Source organism: Pyrgilauda ruficollis, unplaced genomic scaffold (genome assembly GCF_017590135.1).
Source record: "Pyrgilauda ruficollis isolate IOZ18807 unplaced genomic scaffold, ASM1759013v1 scaffold140, whole genome shotgun sequence".
NCBI lineage: Eukaryota > Metazoa > Chordata > Aves > Passeriformes > Passeridae > Pyrgilauda > Pyrgilauda ruficollis.
The window spans coordinates 66,154-82,765 of record NW_024512544.1 but is presented as its reverse complement, the minus strand read 5'-3'; the positions used below and the strand labels follow the sequence as shown (position 1 = coordinate 82,765).

At 48.3% G+C, this 16,612-nt stretch overlaps 1 protein-coding gene across 1 annotated transcript in view; it reads left to right on the top strand.

The window, feature by feature from the left end:
- COL6A3 (collagen type VI alpha 3 chain) overlaps window positions 1-16,612 on the top strand; it is a 58,610-nt gene that overhangs the window by 36,015 nt on the left and 5,983 nt on the right. Inside the window, exons 14-40 of the mRNA XM_041460220.1 lie at window positions 46-138; window positions 536-589; window positions 1,521-1,592; window positions 2,496-2,522; window positions 2,640-2,684; window positions 2,792-2,845; window positions 3,010-3,072; window positions 3,484-3,549; window positions 4,242-4,295; window positions 5,040-5,075; window positions 5,602-5,664; window positions 5,938-6,000; window positions 6,692-6,754; window positions 7,186-7,248; window positions 7,435-7,485; window positions 7,608-7,643; window positions 7,740-7,802; window positions 7,938-8,000; window positions 8,635-8,667; window positions 8,760-8,796; window positions 8,905-8,916; window positions 9,072-9,565; window positions 10,137-10,236; window positions 10,744-11,442; window positions 12,552-12,648; window positions 13,377-13,645; window positions 14,938-15,192. Of these exons, the coding sequence (XP_041316154.1) occupies window positions 46-138; window positions 536-589; window positions 1,521-1,592; window positions 2,496-2,522; window positions 2,640-2,684; window positions 2,792-2,845; window positions 3,010-3,072; window positions 3,484-3,549; window positions 4,242-4,295; window positions 5,040-5,075; window positions 5,602-5,664; window positions 5,938-6,000; window positions 6,692-6,754; window positions 7,186-7,248; window positions 7,435-7,485; window positions 7,608-7,643; window positions 7,740-7,802; window positions 7,938-8,000; window positions 8,635-8,667; window positions 8,760-8,796; window positions 8,905-8,916; window positions 9,072-9,565; window positions 10,137-10,236; window positions 10,744-11,442; window positions 12,552-12,648; window positions 13,377-13,645; window positions 14,938-15,192 (3,025 nt within the window). The remainder of the gene's footprint in view (window positions 1-45; window positions 139-535; window positions 590-1,520; window positions 1,593-2,495; window positions 2,523-2,639; window positions 2,685-2,791; window positions 2,846-3,009; window positions 3,073-3,483; window positions 3,550-4,241; window positions 4,296-5,039; window positions 5,076-5,601; window positions 5,665-5,937; window positions 6,001-6,691; window positions 6,755-7,185; window positions 7,249-7,434; window positions 7,486-7,607; window positions 7,644-7,739; window positions 7,803-7,937; window positions 8,001-8,634; window positions 8,668-8,759; window positions 8,797-8,904; window positions 8,917-9,071; window positions 9,566-10,136; window positions 10,237-10,743; window positions 11,443-12,551; window positions 12,649-13,376; window positions 13,646-14,937; window positions 15,193-16,612) is intronic.

The window sequence follows — 16,612 nt, the reverse complement described above, 5'->3', positions numbered from 1 at the left end:
GCTCTGACAGGTTTCTAATGTTTTTGCTTCCCATTTTTCCTGCAGGACAACATCGCAGAGAGGACGTGCTGCAAGGTCCCCTGCAAGTGCTCAGGTCAGAGAGGGGACAGAGGTGTGCCAGGCCCTATAGGACCAAAGGTAGGTCGCTTCATCTGGGGATGAAGGGTCCCTGTGCACAGGAACCTGGCGGTGACGTGCAGGTCGTGTAGTTGCAGTGGGTGATGTTAATGGGAACATCAGTTCCATTTACTTCTCCCCTTTGAAAACTGACCCTGGGACATGCAGAACAATTGAGGGCTGCTCTTCTTCCCTTTCCCCACAGCCTCAGTGCTGCAAAACATCCAAGAGGGAAGGGATAAATGGCTGTAAAGACGGGGTGAAACGTCCCGTGAAACAGTTTAGGGACATCAAAAGGAGATTTTATCTCTCATTAACACATATGACCAAGCAGCTGCTTTGTCCTTGTCTAAGAAAACCTTGAATATCAATCACAGAACTATGAAGGAAATTCACAATTTTGTTTGTTGTCTTCTAGGGTGTCACAGGGGATCTTGGCTACGGAGGCTACCCTGGTGATGAAGGAGGACCGGTGAGTGACTGCCCCTGTTCAGATGGAGACCTCACCCATAGTCAACTGTTTGGAGGCGTTTCCACTAAATGAAAAGCCTCCAAACTTTTTTCTGCTGGGAATGTGGATATGGGTTAGAAGAGACAGCAGAACTGTGAGTTTCCCACACCTGACATGCTGAGTTGCTGGTCCCAGCTTCTCCCGAGAGAAAGTCAGTAGGGAGCTTCTCGAGAGCTGGAGAAGGATAATGGGGGAATAACTCCCATTATTTGATGTGACCCATCTCTGTGCTATTCCCCAAGGCAAATAAAATCCTCAACTTCATCAAATCTGCAGCCTATGCCAAAGCTATCCATACCACCTGCAGCTGAAAGACCTTAGTTAGTTCAAAATTGGAACCAAGAGTGGTGTTCCTATCCGTCACACGGCAGACAACGTGAATCCCATGAATTCTTACTAGCACTCTTCATCCAAACTCTGCATGAATCCCACGTCAGCCCTGGAATAAACATCCCTCCATGCATCACTCCCAAGGGCTGAAGCTGAGGCCAAGGGGCTGACGGTGCTCATGGCTTTTCAGCAGCACAGGCAGGGGCCAGAGGCTGCTGTGAGACATCTCATGCCAGGCAGTGTTTTCCTGGGGATTGAAGGTCAGGATGGGATTAGACATCTGTGCACAGCTCTGAGGGCTTCATCTTGTCATTTTAGTTTTGAAAGAGGAGTTTCACAGAGCTCTTTCACAGCTGAGGGACTGGGAAGGATGTTTAACTCTCTATGATGATGAAGACCCGCAGTTGGTCTCTATGCGAGGAATGTTGTGGGCAAGAGATGGTGGGGTGGCCAGGCAAAACCTGCTGCTCCTGTGCCTCCAAGCCACCTCCTGTGACAGGTAGCCACATAAACAGGCTTAGCAGACAACTCCTGACTTGTTTTTTCCCCCTCTATGCGCCAGGGTGAGCGTGGACCACCGGGTGTGAATGGGACACAAGGTTTCCAGGGATGCCCTGGGCACAGAGGAACAAAGGTATGTGTGGAACAAGCCTGCACAGAGCAGACCCAGAGTCTAGTGGGTGGGAGTCCCCCAGGGGTAACTCCTGCTGCTTCAGGAGGTCCCACAACCTCTGCCACGGGCCCTTGAGTGGTTGTGTCCACCTGGCTAGGCACCAGGGCTTTCAGAGGCTGTTTGTGGCTTTGGTGTTGCTATGAAGAGCAAAAAGGCACACCAGAGAGCCAGGCTGAATCCACAGACAAGGATGATCTGTCTTCTGCAGTCTGGCTCTGGGGGAAAGATTTGGGAAGAGGTGGATGTGCGTGTCTTGGCACAGGGCTGGGACAGTGAGTGGGTGGAACTCTGCTGCTGGGGAAGAGGGAGACAAGTGAGCCATGGCTGAAACTTTAAAGAGAAACCTTGAGCTAATGGTCCAGGACAGCAGCTGCACTCCAAGCCAGAAAAGGTGGTGAAACATATAATGTTTATGGGAAGTAGTGAAATTAAGGAGATGTTTCCTACCATTTGGTCTGAACATATGATCCTCTGGCAGGAAGGAGAGGAATGCATGAACCAGGCCCATTAGCTGAGACACTGAGCGTCATTAAAAAATCTGTTCAGCCTTGGACAAAGGCACTAAGACTAGCTCTAGATTAACATAAAAATGGCTGCAGGAAGAAACAAAAATCAGTGAAGGAAGATTTGTGGCAAGGAGTGAGATATTTTATTGGATCAGCTGGATTAACCCCCATGCCCCACATATTTTGTCTTGACACAAGTGTTGGGGAGGTAGCTGAAGACAAACATTGACATAAGAGAAATTAGGGAAAGTCCTGTCGTGGCTCTGGGTCTGCCACCAAGCCCAGCCCTCCTTCTCCACTGCTTGCTATGGCAGTGAGCTGGACGAAAGTGGAGTAACTCTCTTTTTTATCTCCTTAGGGGTCTCGGGGATTCCCAGGAGAGAAGGTAGGGGGCTATTTCCTCATGCCACAGCAGTGAGCATGAGTGTGTGGCACATCAGTATCCCCCTCCCCATTCCCCCTTCCTCTCAGTGAGCATTTACCCCTTGCCTTCCTTCCACAGGGTGAACTGGGAGAAATGGGTCTGGATGGCATTGATGGAGAAGAGGTCAGTAATTTTAATAGTTTTTCTCTTAACGACTTGATGCTTCAGTGAAGTATCTAAAAAGCACCTTGGAAGTGGCAAATATTCTAAAATATTTTTCATTTTTTTAGGGAGACAAGGGTTTGCCTGGCTCCTCTGGAGAGAAGGGATATTCTGGCAGGAGGGTAGGCTTTAATCCCTTTTCACTGGGGCTAAATGATGGCATAGGGGTGGATTTGAGCCAGGGGAGGGTGAAAAGACATCGTGCTCCCCTCAGGGCTGAGGGCTGGGCAGAGATGCTTTCAACAAGCAAGAGCTGCTTTTCCTAACTCTCCCTCTCTTCCCACAGGGAGATAAGGGAGTTAAGGGTGAACGAGGGGAACGAGGCGACCGTGGGCTCCGTGGCGATCCGGTAAATACTGCTAAGGCATCTTCTTGATTTTCCACACACTTTCCACTGATCCTGGGGTCAGCAGAGAGGCTGGCTCTGGCTTATTAAATGCTATTTGACAGTGGCAGGTCCCAGGACAGAGCAAGGACTCAGAGGTGACATGTGGGTACCACGTGATACCAACCCATCAATCACTGCTTCACCATATTAAAATTCCCCTTCCTTGTCTTCTCCAGTATTACTTCTCAGCTGAAAAGCTGTGTCTGTCTGAAAACAGCAGCAATACTTAATCTATTTTAGTCAAAAAAAAAAAAAAAAAAAAAAAAGGAAAAAAGTTGGTTCTCAGCTCTAGCTGAGAACTCTCTCGGTTTATGAGATTTGATTTTCGTGTTCCACTTACACAGATGTTTCTCATTGTTCTGTTGCTTGCAGGGAGAGTCAGGAGCTGATAATACTCAACGGGGCCCCAGAGGACAAAAGGGTGAAATTGGACCAATGGTAAAATTTCTTTGTTACCTTGTGTTGTTTTTTTGGTTTTTACAACAGAATGGGCCAGAGAAAGGGAGAAAAAAGGATGCTGCCAAAAAGATGGAAATTCCTTAAACTCACTGTGCCTTGTCAGATAGAATATTTTTTCCCACTAGAAAATGTTGTTGGTTTGCAACCAAAACTGTCTCTGGGAAGATGTCAGTTTAGAAGACGTTTTGTGTAAAAAGCACCTTTTAAAAAATTATTATTATTTTACAATGCCTTTTTGGGATATTGCCTCTGAAAAGAATTTTATACTTGGAAATTACCTTTGTGTGTTCTCATGGGTCATATACGAAAGCAGAGAACTGATTAGATTACACCAAATCTAAGCCTCCTGATTCACCTGAAACCTTTGCAAGAAAAAAAAACCCCACATGTTTCTTAGAAAATTTCAAAACCCGTCTGTTTTCACATCAGCTCACAATAAAAAAATGCATCTTAATTTGTCAGAAGGCATTTCCCAAAGAGTAGGAATGTTGACTTCTGCTGGCTCAGAAACTTGCTGGAAACTCTCTGTGAGTTGTTAGAAGGATTCCCACCAAAGGCAGGACTTTTAACTTGCGTGAAAGCATGAAAGGAGCCATTTTTTGAGAGCTGAATCTGTTTTCTCAGTGCCTGCTCATCTCAGGGCTCTCACTTGAGTTTTGTTTTCCCTTTAGGGAGATCCTGGACCAGCAGGGCTGGAGGGCCAAGAAGGTGAAGTGGGAAGGAGGGTGAGTTGCCAGACCTCCAGTCAGCAAGGCCCAAGCTTAGACTGACCATAACTTTCCCCCTCCTTCCTTTCCATGTATTTTGTGTCACGAACATCAGGTATTCAACTTCAAAGCCTAATAAGCCACCCTCCAAAAAAGACAAAAATCTCAAAAGGAAAATGTCTCATGGCTTCCTGGCTTGTTGTAGAGACTTCAAATGTTGAATTTATTCCCATACAAATAACTCAGTGCTCAGATCAGTGGAGTTACACATGATTTATATATGAGGCCAGGTTGGATGGTTCTTGGAACAACCTGGTCTAGTGGAAGGTGTCCTTGCCCATGGCAGGAGATTGGAATTAGATGGTCTTGAAGGTCCCTTCCAATCCAAAGCAGTGTGTGGTTCCATGATATGCATTGGCATTTGGCTGCTGGTTTTGGAAAGGCAAAAACTGAGCTGGGATGTCTGGGATGTGTTCCCTGCTGCATGTCCCTCCTTTCCCAGGGAGGGTGACACACTCCTGACATGCATGAGGGAGCAGCTCACCCATGTGGGTGGTGTGAGGAGGAAAAAACATGCTCAAGTCTGATTTAAGAGATCTGACCACGTGGATTTCCCTCTCCCTTTCCCCCCAGTAGTTTAAAGCAGCCAAATGTAATTTTTGGACTATAAGAAGCATTGATAAGAAGCACTGATCTACAAGCAACAGGGAAAGGTGTGCTTACATATTAGATCAGCAAGCCTCATTGTTCCTTCATTTGCAGGGCATGGCAGGACGAAGAGGACCCATAGGAGTAAAGGTAGGTGGTGGTGGGATAACACATGGGGCTCCTGCCACACCATGGGCCAGGCAGCCTCAGCACCCAGAGGGATGTGCCAAGAGAAGGCACATGCAGGCTTTGCTTCTTCCTCTCTGCCTCCTCTCTCCTCCAAATTTCCCAACTCCTCCTCCTCCTCAGGCTCATCTCTCTGTGTGCTCCTTGCTGGACTCGGTGCAGAACAAGCTGTCCACATGCCTGCCTGTCTCCCACAGCATTCCCTGGTGGGATGTTTTGTCCCCATGTGCTGCTGGGGCAGTGTCACAGGGCCAAGGCATGATGGTTGATGGCCACTGATTGCAGGAGGCAAATTGCCCCCATCATCACTGTGCTTATTGTCTGCTAATACCATATTTTGGAAAAAAAAAAAAAGGAAAAAACCCAACTGAAAATCCATTCTTTCCTGCTCTTTGTGCAGCTGTGGATAGCCTGATCTCCCCTTTTCCTTCCCATGGTGCTGACCACATCTTCCCGTGCTAACCTGCACTGTGCTGTTTTTTACTTCCAGGGCACCAAGGGCTCGCCTGGTCAGCCAGGGCCAGCTGGAGAGCAAGGCATGCGAGGGCCACAGGTCAGTGAGCTCACAGCAGGGGAGAGGCCTTGCCTCATGGTGTTACTTCATCACAGCCACTTCCCCAGAGAGTCTCACCCACAAAGACAGTTGGGATTTGGGCATTTTTGGGTGTGCTGTGGCCTGGCTGTCCCGCCTGCCACTGTGTCCACACCAGCCAAGGTGTGACGTGTGTGCAAAGCATCCCTCAGACACTGCAGCCTTTGCTTCCCCTTGGATCTTGGTGTGTTTGTGCCCACGTGTGCTGACAGCCTCTCTTTTCTTCCCACACAGGGTCCCCCTGGCCAGGTTGGCACACCAGGCATCAGAGGAGAGCAGGGTGTTCCTGGACCCAGGGTAATCCTTCTGCTGCTTCCCAGACATTGGCACAACTATACTGTTGTCGAACTAATAAGATTCCAATGTGTCTTCACATTCCCCTCTCCTAGGGCTCCAGCTCTGCTCCACTCTCTTTTTAACACTCTCTTCCAGCGTGATTCTCCTCTCCACTCACGCTCAAGATTTCTTGATCAAAAGTTACAGAAGAGAAAGAGCTAAAAGAAACCACAGAGGGGTCAGGACTTCAGTGTTTGACACATTATTGCAATTTTAGTTAAAGAGGATCCCTGAAGGACTGGTGGGGCATCTCTGTGATGTTTCATCCCCTGAAGACAAAGCATGACCATCTCACATGCCTGCAGGGGCCACCCCATGTATTTATTTCTCCCTCCTGCTGCATTCCTCAGCCACACCCTTTGACACAAAGCCACATTGCATTTCCCCACCCCCAGCATGATTTTCCCCCTCCTGCTTTCCCGTGGGTGTTCTCTTAGGGACAATACAAATTGCTGCTGACATTTGCATTGAACTGAGCTGGAACTCCAGCTCTTCCCAAACATGAAGCAAACTTCTGAATTTCCTGAGGTGTTTTGAGAGACACCAGCCCTAGTAGTTAGTATATGATTTCTATGGTCATCCAATTCCCTAGTTCCTGGCTCCCGAGTTTCCTTGAACATTGCCAACATGCCTCTCCCCATTTCCATTCCAGGCTGGGAGTGGACCTCCAGGACCCCCAGGAGAACGTGGCAGGATTGGTCCCCTGGGAAGAAAGGTATGTCTTCAGGAGCCCTGGGCACCAGCAACTAAAGCTGCATTGAAAAGCTGCTGGATTTTGCATGGGCTTAAAGAAATACATGAGATTAACCTCTTGGGCTTGCACAGTGTGGACAGAAGCAACTCTGTGCTCGTTGTCTCATTAGGCTCCCATTTCAGTGAACTGAGCAACTGAGATTCCCAATCAACTTTCCTGGGCAGATTCTCAGAAAATGCCCATGTGGGAAGGTTTTATCTTTCTGAAATCACCAAAGGTCCCACGAAGGAGCACATGGCAGCATTTCAGGCTGTGTAGGTCGAGTGGTGCCTTTCTGCCACGTGGAGGGCTGCAGACTGCTCTGTGAGAAGAAACCAGTGTTGATGGGGAGGGGAAGGCTCAGAGCAGCCTGGAGTTTCAGCACACGCTTTAACAGATGCTCCTCTTTTTAGGGTGAGCCTGGAAACCCTGGACCCAAAGGGCCGAACGGACAGCCAGGCCCACGAGGAGAGATGGTGAGTGTGGTCATGACCTCACGCCTCTAAGGACACTTGAGGAAATTTAAGGAACATTTAAGAGTTTCACAAAGCCCTGTGGCTTCAGTGGGTTCTTTCTATTGGTGCTGCTGGACCTGTGGGGTTTAAGTTGTTTACACATCACATATCATTTACATATGAATGACTCTGGCTTTCCAATTTTAGGGTGATGATGGACGAGATGGAATTGGTGGCCCAGGTCCTAAAGGCAGGAAGGTAAGTGTATGCTCAGCATTCCCACCTCCTCAACAAGGACAAGGAAGCAGCCAAGATCTCCAGTGCAAATGGATGAGGGCATTTTCTAGAACATATCCAAATTAACCTTTCTGTTGTTTCAGGGAGAACGTGGCTTCGTAGGTTACGCAGGGCCAAAGGTAGGTGCAGCCCATGAGCTGTGCATTTATTTTCCAAGCAATTTTCCAGGGGCCTGTGCAGGTTTAGAGCTGCTGTTTGTGGTTTTCCCCTCCTAGGGTGGACCTGGTGACCGTGGTGTTGCTGGAGGCCCCGGCCCCAAAGGAAACAGAGGCCGCAGAGTAAGTTGGGCCACAGTACAAATTTTCCCTTGTGCATGAATGCCCTGAAAGACGGACATATCTTTCCCTCCAAGTGCTCCTGGGAGTCCTCCTGCAGATGTTCATGGAGAGGACTTCTCTGCTCTCTCTTTCTAGGGAAATGCAGGAGTACCTGGGACACCTGGTCAGAAGGGAGAGATCGGATACCCTGGGCCATCTGTAAGTGTTCCTTGCATTGCTGATTGGCTTCATGTAATGGTCCCTGTGGGTGCCAGGGGTTGAAAAATAAGTCCATCACCATCTCCTGCTGATTTCAAGTTGGGGAAATCCCTCTTTATTTGTCTTGGATGTGACTCTATAAATTTTTAAGCAGCTGTTTATTGCTGACAAATATTTACCCTTCCTGAAACCAAAGGAAAAAGTCAAGAGACATGCTCTTACCAGGCATTAGGAATTCCCCATGGCAATATGTCCCTTAAAATTCCTTCTAGGAGACTCTCATCTCTTTATCATTCATACCCCAGAAAGGATATTGGCCGTGACCAAAACTGGCTGGCACAAGGCTCCCTAGAAAGGCCAAGGTGGACCTGGAGCATCAAAACCCATAGAATGGTCTGGGTTGGAAGGGACCTTAAAGACCATCCAGTTCCAACCTCCCTTTTGGGTTTGGCCTCAGATAGTTTACTCCTCACACAGAAGAGCCCTGTACTCTGTTGTTGGATACACAGCTGAAAACAGACAGATTTTCCCTTGGCTCCTGCACGACCCATGGTTCTGTAGTTATTCTGACAGCGTTCATAAGACACCCTGGAGACGCACTTTGCACTCAGCTTCTCTTCATTCTTTAAAACAGGGCCTTAAAGGCGAGAAAGGAGAATCCAGAGATGTAAGTGTGGCATAATTTTTCTCTTGTTTTGGAACACCCCTGGGTTGGCTGTGTGACATATCTCTTTCCCCCCCTTTCTTTATTTCCTAAAGCAATGTGCCCTGGTGCGGAACATCAAAGACAAATGCCGTGAGTACCTCAGTGCTTTGCTAAGCCCCTGTCTCTACCCTTATTTGCCCATCATGTTACAAGAATGGCACTGACCAAGCTGTTTTTTCCTCTCCATCTTTTCCACAGCTTGCTGCTACGGTAAGTCTCATTCAGTCCTTTAAACTCCGGGGTGGCTGCATGTCACAATCATTGCTCTCCCCACGTATGAATGATTTACCCCTGCTGAGGACACTGTCCTTGAATCCTGACGGCTGCTTGAGGCATGACTTGTTCCCAATGCCCATTCCCAACAGGTCCCAAGGAGTGCCCTGTCTTCCCAACCGAGCTGGCCTTTGCTATTGACACCTCCTCTGGTGTCGTGAGGGAGGTTTTCAACAGGATGAAGCAAACCGTGCTCAGAGTAGTCAACAACTTAACTATCGCCGAGAGCAACTGTCCCCGGGGGGCACGGGTGGCCCTGGTCACCTACAACAACGAGGTCACCACCGAGATCCGCTTTGCTGATGCCAGGAAGAAATCCAGCCTCCTCCAGCAGATCCAAAACTTCCAGGCAACGCTGACCACAAAGCCACGCAGTCTGGAGACCGCCATGTCCTTCGTGGCCAGGAATACCTTCAAGCGTGCCCGCAGTGGCTTCCTGATGAGGAAGGTGGCTGTCTTCTTCAGCAACGGGGACACCAGGGCGTCCCCGCAGCTCAACGATGCTGTGCTGAAGCTCTACGATGCCGGGGTTGTGCCAGTGTTCCTCACCAGCAGGCAGGATGCAGTTCTTGCAAGAGCTCTGGAGGTTGGGGTCCTCATCCTTTCTTTATTTTCTGCTCATGCCCTCGGTCTGATTTCACAGTGTTGGATGCCACAAGCAATGCTTGGCTTTCAGAGGCCTCTCAAATGTGGAAGGCTGGCCAAACTCATCCATCTATTAGGAGAGAAACCCTAATTTTGTAACTACCACAGCACATGCTGAGAATTGCTAATGAGACCACTCTTTTCCCAGGCCGTGGCTGCAGGGTGCAAAGTGTAGGATGAAACAGAAGGAAAAGTCTGACAGAAAGGCAAAGGGTGGGAAGGTGGGAAGTACATTAGCTTGGTTGGCAGAGGGAGAGTGTACAGACAGAGATTGAAAGCCACAAAAAAGCCCCAGATAAACTCACAGCACTGGTTCAAGTGGTCCCTTTTCTTGGAGTTTATGACTCTAAACTGACATCGGGGACATGAGGCTCCTCCAAAAGGGATCCACGAAGAGCATTGTGCTGAGCAGAGATTTCCTCAGAGCTGTGGGTTGCCCTGCCCTCCTCTGAGCTGAGAGCAGCAGAAGGCAGCATTACTGACTCAGTGTGTTTCTGTTTCCATCTCACCAGATCAACAACACAGCGGTTGGTCACGCCATTGTTCTTCCAACCAGCGGCGGTCAGCTGAATCAAACCATCCAGAGGCTTTTGACTTGTCACATTTGTTTGGGTAAAGCATCCAATTTCTCCTCTAGACAGTTCCAAATCCTTCTGGCCACACAGCAGTCAGTTGTAAGAAGGGAAGCCCAACTGGGGAGTTGGCCCTTTCATTGATGGATAAAAGGGATTCTTGGGTTGAGCGGAAAACATTGGCATTGTGAATGAGGTTTGCTGGGTGTTCTCTGCTTGGTAAAGAGAAGCTTCTTTTTTGTCTGGTTGCCACTTTTACTTTTACTTTATTCAGCCCAAATACTGATAGCTAAGTGCTCTAAAAAATGGCCTTCTGCCACTTATGACAGAGCGCTTCAGAGATATCCCCTTGGACAAAGGAGCACTTTAAAAAATACTGAACGCATAACTGAATGTGTTGTGGGATGAAATGACTTTGGGATCAAGCAATGGACCAGTGAATGTCCAGGGCTTGATGGTGTTTCATGTGACACAGGAGATGTTTACAGTGATGAGGGAGGGTTGTGTTCAGGTCCTGCAGGTGAAACCCCCTGTGTTTCTTCCCCAGATGTGTGTGACCCCCATCCCAGCTGTGCTGGAACTGGCCAGAGACCTGGGTTCCGAGACAGAAGGGCAGCCCCCACCGACGTGGACACGGACATAGCCTTCATCCTGGACAGCTCCGAGACAACCACCCCCCTGCAGTTCAGTGAGATGAGGAAGTACATTTCCCACATTGTAACTAACCTGGAAATCAGCTCAGAGCCAAAAGTATCCCAGCACCATGCCAGAGTGGCCGTTCTCCAGCAAGCTCCTTACGAACATGAAACCAACTCAAGCTTCCCACCAGTAAAAACTGAGTTCTCACTAACTGATTATGCATCCAAAGAGAAGATCATTAATTACCTCCACAATCAAATGACCCAGCTCCAGGGCACGAGGGCTCTGGGAAGTGCAATTGAACACACAATCACTCATGTCTTCGAAAGTGCGCCGAGCCCTCGGGATCTAAAAGTCATAGTTCTGATGATGACTGGAAAAGTGAACAAAAAAGAACTCGAGCACCTGCAGAGGGCTGTCATCAATGCAAAATGCAAAGGGTACTTCTTTGTTGTCTTGGGCATTGGCAGGAAGGTGAATGCCAAGAACCTCTACAGCCTCGCCAGCGAGCCAAACGACGTGTTCTTCAAGCTGGTTGATAAACCAGGAGAGCTCCATGAAGAGCCCTTGCTGCGTTTTGGGACACTGCTGCCATCCTTTATCAGAAGTAAGTGCAACATCCTGCAGCCCAAGTGTCATGGAAGGGGCAACACATGGCCTCTGAAAGGCTTTGAGCAGCAGGACCCACTGAAGTTAGTCTCTTTTCTTATGGTTTGTACTGTTTGGTGCAATTTGGGCTGCTCATACTTTACCTAGTTGAGTATATCTGGGTTTTGTTCACTTTGGCCTCCCCATCCCCTTCCATGTTGATCCTCCAAGTAGAGTTTGCTCTTCAGTGTGCTTTGCCTTGGTCTCCATGGGCTCACCTGTGGATTCTGATCTCATCCCCCCTGGCTTGCCTCTCACATAGATCCCACTGAGGCCCTTTGCAGCACTTCTTTGGAGCTCCTTGAACACCCAGCAAATCTTTCTTCCCAACTTCAGCCTAAACATCATGTCCAGCAGGCCCTTGGCTGGCTCAGGCTGAGACCTAGAGCTGCTCTATGCAGATTTAAGGACCAGATGTACAGCATTCTTTGCTCAGGGATAAATAAAGCTGCTGTATTTGGGATGTGCTGACTGTGCCTTGAAAATCTACATCTCAGCTTAGCTAGAGAACCCAGGCTGGACCTCCAGCTGCCACAGATCCTAAACACACCCATCCAGAAAGGATAAGAAGTAGACATCTTTCAGGAAATCTAGTTTTTAGCAAAAATTCCTGAAAACCAGATTAGTGGGCTGATATACCACTAATTCAGGAATGTCTTGCAGTAAATAAGAAGCAAACATCTGGAAATAAATGTTTAGGTTATCTCAGTTTGCTTTTTCCATTTACTGCTTACAGCACTCCTGGAAACTTCTAACTCTTGAAAAAAATAACATTACCTGTGTGGTTGGAAGTGCCTTGTTACAAGAAATGTGTTTATAAGTGACAGACTCAGGCAAACAGCCCTCTTGTAGTTAAGGCCCTCTTGTTTGTAAACTGGAATAACAAATCTCCCAACCCAGGATGTTGCAGTAACCAAAAATCAAGCAAGAAAAGGAAACTTATTTCCTGGTTTTTGTTTTTTTTGGTTTTTTTTTTTTTTTCTAATTAAGAAAAAATAAATGTAATGTGTTGGTGGTGGGTATCCACCATCCTCAACTCCAGTATTTAATGTCTCTCTCCATCTCCAGGTGAATTTGCTTTCTACCTGTCTCCAGAGATAAGGAAACAGTGTGAGTGGCTCCAGAATGGTCAGCAAGTCCAGAGCCAGCACCCCGTGAAAGCAGTGTGAGTAATGCTTTAGAGAAAAGGAAAGGAAAAGCAACTTCACTTTCAAAAAATCAGGATTGTCTTTTAATTAATACAATTCTAATAATATTTCAATTAATTTTACTGGTTCCCCCAGTGCTGTGTCAAAAGAGCAACAGAGATATCTTATAGAGAAGGGTGATGTATAATTTTAAATTTGGGGTAAATTTCATATTTATAAATGTATAAAAATATGAAGGAGGTATATGCTGACTTTGATCGTGTAGGTCAGGGATTCCAGAAATTACTATTAATTTGGGGCTTTCTACTCCAAACATTATTTTCAGAGGCTGGGCTGCCCTGGGTTGTCTGATACACAGAATCCAGCACAGCACCCACGCTAATATTTTCTGAAGAGAAGTGAAAGCTTGTTGTCACCCAGACTCACTGGTGGCACAGAGCTGTCCTGGCTTTAGAAGGCCAAGCCCCTTGAGGTCAGGCACACTGCAGATCTGTCTGCTGAGTTCACCCTTATCAGAGAATCACAGAACAGTTTGGGTTGGAAGGAATCTAAAGAAGATCTTCTTCCAAGCCCTTGCCACGGGCAGCGAAACTTTCCACTAGGGGCACTTTGCACTGCTTGGATCTAAGCACTTTTCACTCCCCACTGTGGGCAAATCTAAAGCTGGCAAAGACTCTTGACCTCAGGTGGGTTCTTGCCAGTGGTTTCTAGGTCAACTCATCTCCGTTTCCACAATTGTGCTCAGGTTCGTGGCTCCCAACGCGACCGCCAGCCGGACCTTCACCGCCAGCACCACGGTCAGCGCAACCATCAAGCCAGCAGCGAGTGCCCATGCCAGAACCACTCCTGCCAGCACCACGGCCCAGGCCAGAGCCCCCGAGACCACCCCAGCCAGCCCCGTGGCCCCGGGGAACGCCACTGCCCAGGGAGCAGCCAGTGCCACCACCCACACCAAAGCCAGGGCCGCCAGCAACACCACAGCCGCCTCGGCTGGCGGCAGGAGGAGACACAGCGGTACGTGAGCAGCTCTCCCCATGTGGGCAGTGCCTCCCTCTGGGCTGAGACACAGCAGGTTGTGGCTCTTCTTGCCCCCTGAGAGGATTATTCCTGTGGGAAATGTCACCCAGAGGCCAAATTTCGGTTTTAGGTGTAAATCAGTAAGTCTGTGCTGGGGCATTGTCAACTTGTGTTAAGAATTTTGTGCAAAAATGGGTGCCCCTAGGCAAAACACAAGCAGGAACAATACATCCAGCTACAGAGAGCTTCTCTTGCTAGTGTGGCTCATTTGTTTCCATTATTTCCTTGGAGCATTGCCCCTTGGCCAAGTTTTGCTATTAATGGTGGTTCATATAATGACATTGTTTGAACTCTCAGTTAATAGGAATAGTTAGTTCATCAATGGATCGGTGTGGAGACCTGTTTGGGAATGCCAAGCCTCTTTCATGTGAGCACAGTTCATACAAAGAGGTATTTTGGCAAGGGTGTACAGGCAGATCTGCACTAGCTGAGCAAGGGTCAAAGAATGTGTCCAAGCACAGGGAAGCTCATCCAGTCACTGATGGCAAGTCCCTTCATAAATAATAAAAATCAATAAATAAAAGCAATCAGCTTTTGCAAGGCTAATGCTTTTATCAGCTTGAGGGGAATAAACTTTTCTGGGTGTTTCTGCTCCACCGGTGCTTCAAGCAATCAAGGTCTCATCCAGTGATCTGCCAGAGCAGGAAAACCTTTCCATACCAACTTCTTTGACCTGTTAAGGTTATCATCCCTGGAAGTGTTCAAGACCAGGTTGGACAGGGCTTGGAGCAACCTGGTCTGGGGGAAGATGTCCCTGCCCATGGCATGGGGTTGGAATGAGATGGGCTTGAAGGTCCCTTCCAACCCAAAGCAGTCTGTGATTTTATGTTCACTCTTAGGCAGGCTTGGCTTGAAGGTCTTCAGCAGCTCAGTGAATCCATTGCACCCTAGGGAAGGAAGGATCTGACTGGGCACATTTACAGTGGTTGGGAAAGTGCTGGGAATTTCAAGCTGTGAGAATCTTGTAAAAAAAAAAAAAAAGAAAAAAAAAAGGCTTTGATTTGCTAGATTGCAACAGATTATTAAAGATAAATAAACTACTTGGTGAATCATCTGAGCCATGGAAAACAAAGCCTCCCCTGCAGTGGCATTTGAGACAGCCAAGTGCCAAGCTGGCTTGCACTTGCCATGGAAAGAAGATTCTGCAGCACTGAGGCACTTCTTCCTTGAGATTTTTCCCTCTTCATTCACTGCCTGGTGTCCCTTCTGATTCTGACTCTGCCCTGCAGCAAAGACCCACGACATCCAGATCACAGATGTCACCGAGAGCAGTGCCAGGCTGCGCTGGGCCAGCCCCGAGCCCCACAGCACCTTTGATGTCACTGTCACCTTGGCACACGACCAGTCCCTTGTGCAGAGGCAAAACCTGACCGGCACTGAGCACGTGATCCGAGGGCTCCGGAGCGGGCAGAAATACGTCGTCGTCATCACTGGCTACCAAAAATCCCAGCCCAAAGTAACCTACACAGGCTCATTCAGCACGAGTAAGTGACTCTTAAAAACATGTGGGCATTTGTTTTTTTTTTTCATTAAGTGGGCACAAAAAGTGGGAGGGGAAAAAAACAAAAACAAGGGATCGGGAATCAGTTGGTACCAACAATCCCAGCCCTGGCTGTGCTAAGTTGTGTGACTTCACATCTGCTGTCACCAGCAGGGTATGAGATGTGGCAAATGTGTTTCTTTGAAAAATGGGAGGTTGCACTTCAGTGGGGTTAAATCAGCACAGAATGTGGGATAATTGAAGGCAGTCCCAGAGTGGGTTTGTTACATGATGGAGGGTTTGTACATCGGTGCAAAAGGTCTTGGTGGGGGCCCAGTCTGCACTACAGCAATTAATAATGAGTCAAACTTGTAAACTCAGTCCAGCCTGATTTCAAAATAAGCAAGAAAAGCTGCTTCCCTAATAGCTATTCCCATATCTACTGATCTGCTTCCCACACTGTCCAGAAAAACCCACAAAGAGGAGATGAAACGCAAGGTTTAGTCCCTTGGGGATCCAAACTCCATGTCTGCACATCCATCACCAAACTCTCTGGCATGGCCAAAAGTTGCTGTCTAAGACACAGCCAATTTTTTTTTAATACAGTTGGCACAGAGGTGACTTGGCTTGGTGGTGTGAAGTTTGTGCTGGTCCTGCCAGTGCTGTGTCTGGCTTCCTCTGGCACTTCCAAGACAATTCCAGTGCCCATGGAGAGCCTTTCCTCTGGCTTCAGTGGGTTTGGACCAGTCCCTCACCTTTGCAAGCAATAAACATGCCCACAAAAATGTTGAGAAAAGACATCAGTGGGTAGAAGTAACATTTGCATGTGCTGAATTGGAGCTCCCAAAGCCCAGTGAAGCTGCTTTTCCCATGGAATAAATCCTGAATGGGAATAAACTGAGTAGGCAGTGGTGGCAAGCTGTGACCTGGACACTGAGTAGGATTGTCCCCATTAGCCACACCCAAACCATACACTAAAGAAAAGTGAATCCAGCCCTTCCAGTGGCTGCAGACCCCTCCATGGAATTTTTTTTCACCTGTGACAATCCTCACCATAGCTTCTAGAGGGATGTGAGGGCTGATGGGAGGAGTGTGCTCCAAGAGAGCCCTTGAGGGAACAAGAGAGGACAGATCCATCATGGACTGGCTCCCCTGGGGGTTGCCATTTTTGTTCTGCCATCTCCAGGGCCAGGGAGACCAAAGCAAAGCTGGCTCCAGAGAGGCCACATCCAGCTCCTGAGCCCCTGCCCTGTCGGTGCTGCGGGCTGAGTGGGGCCATCCAAAGCAGTAACAAGGAGTCCTGAGGATGCTCCTCTGTGGTGACCCCCGAGGATGAGCCCAAGCAGAGCCACTGGGGAGGGAAGGTGATCCCATCCTGGCACAGCCAGGCAGTTGAGGATTGCTCATCCCATCAGCTGCCCCCA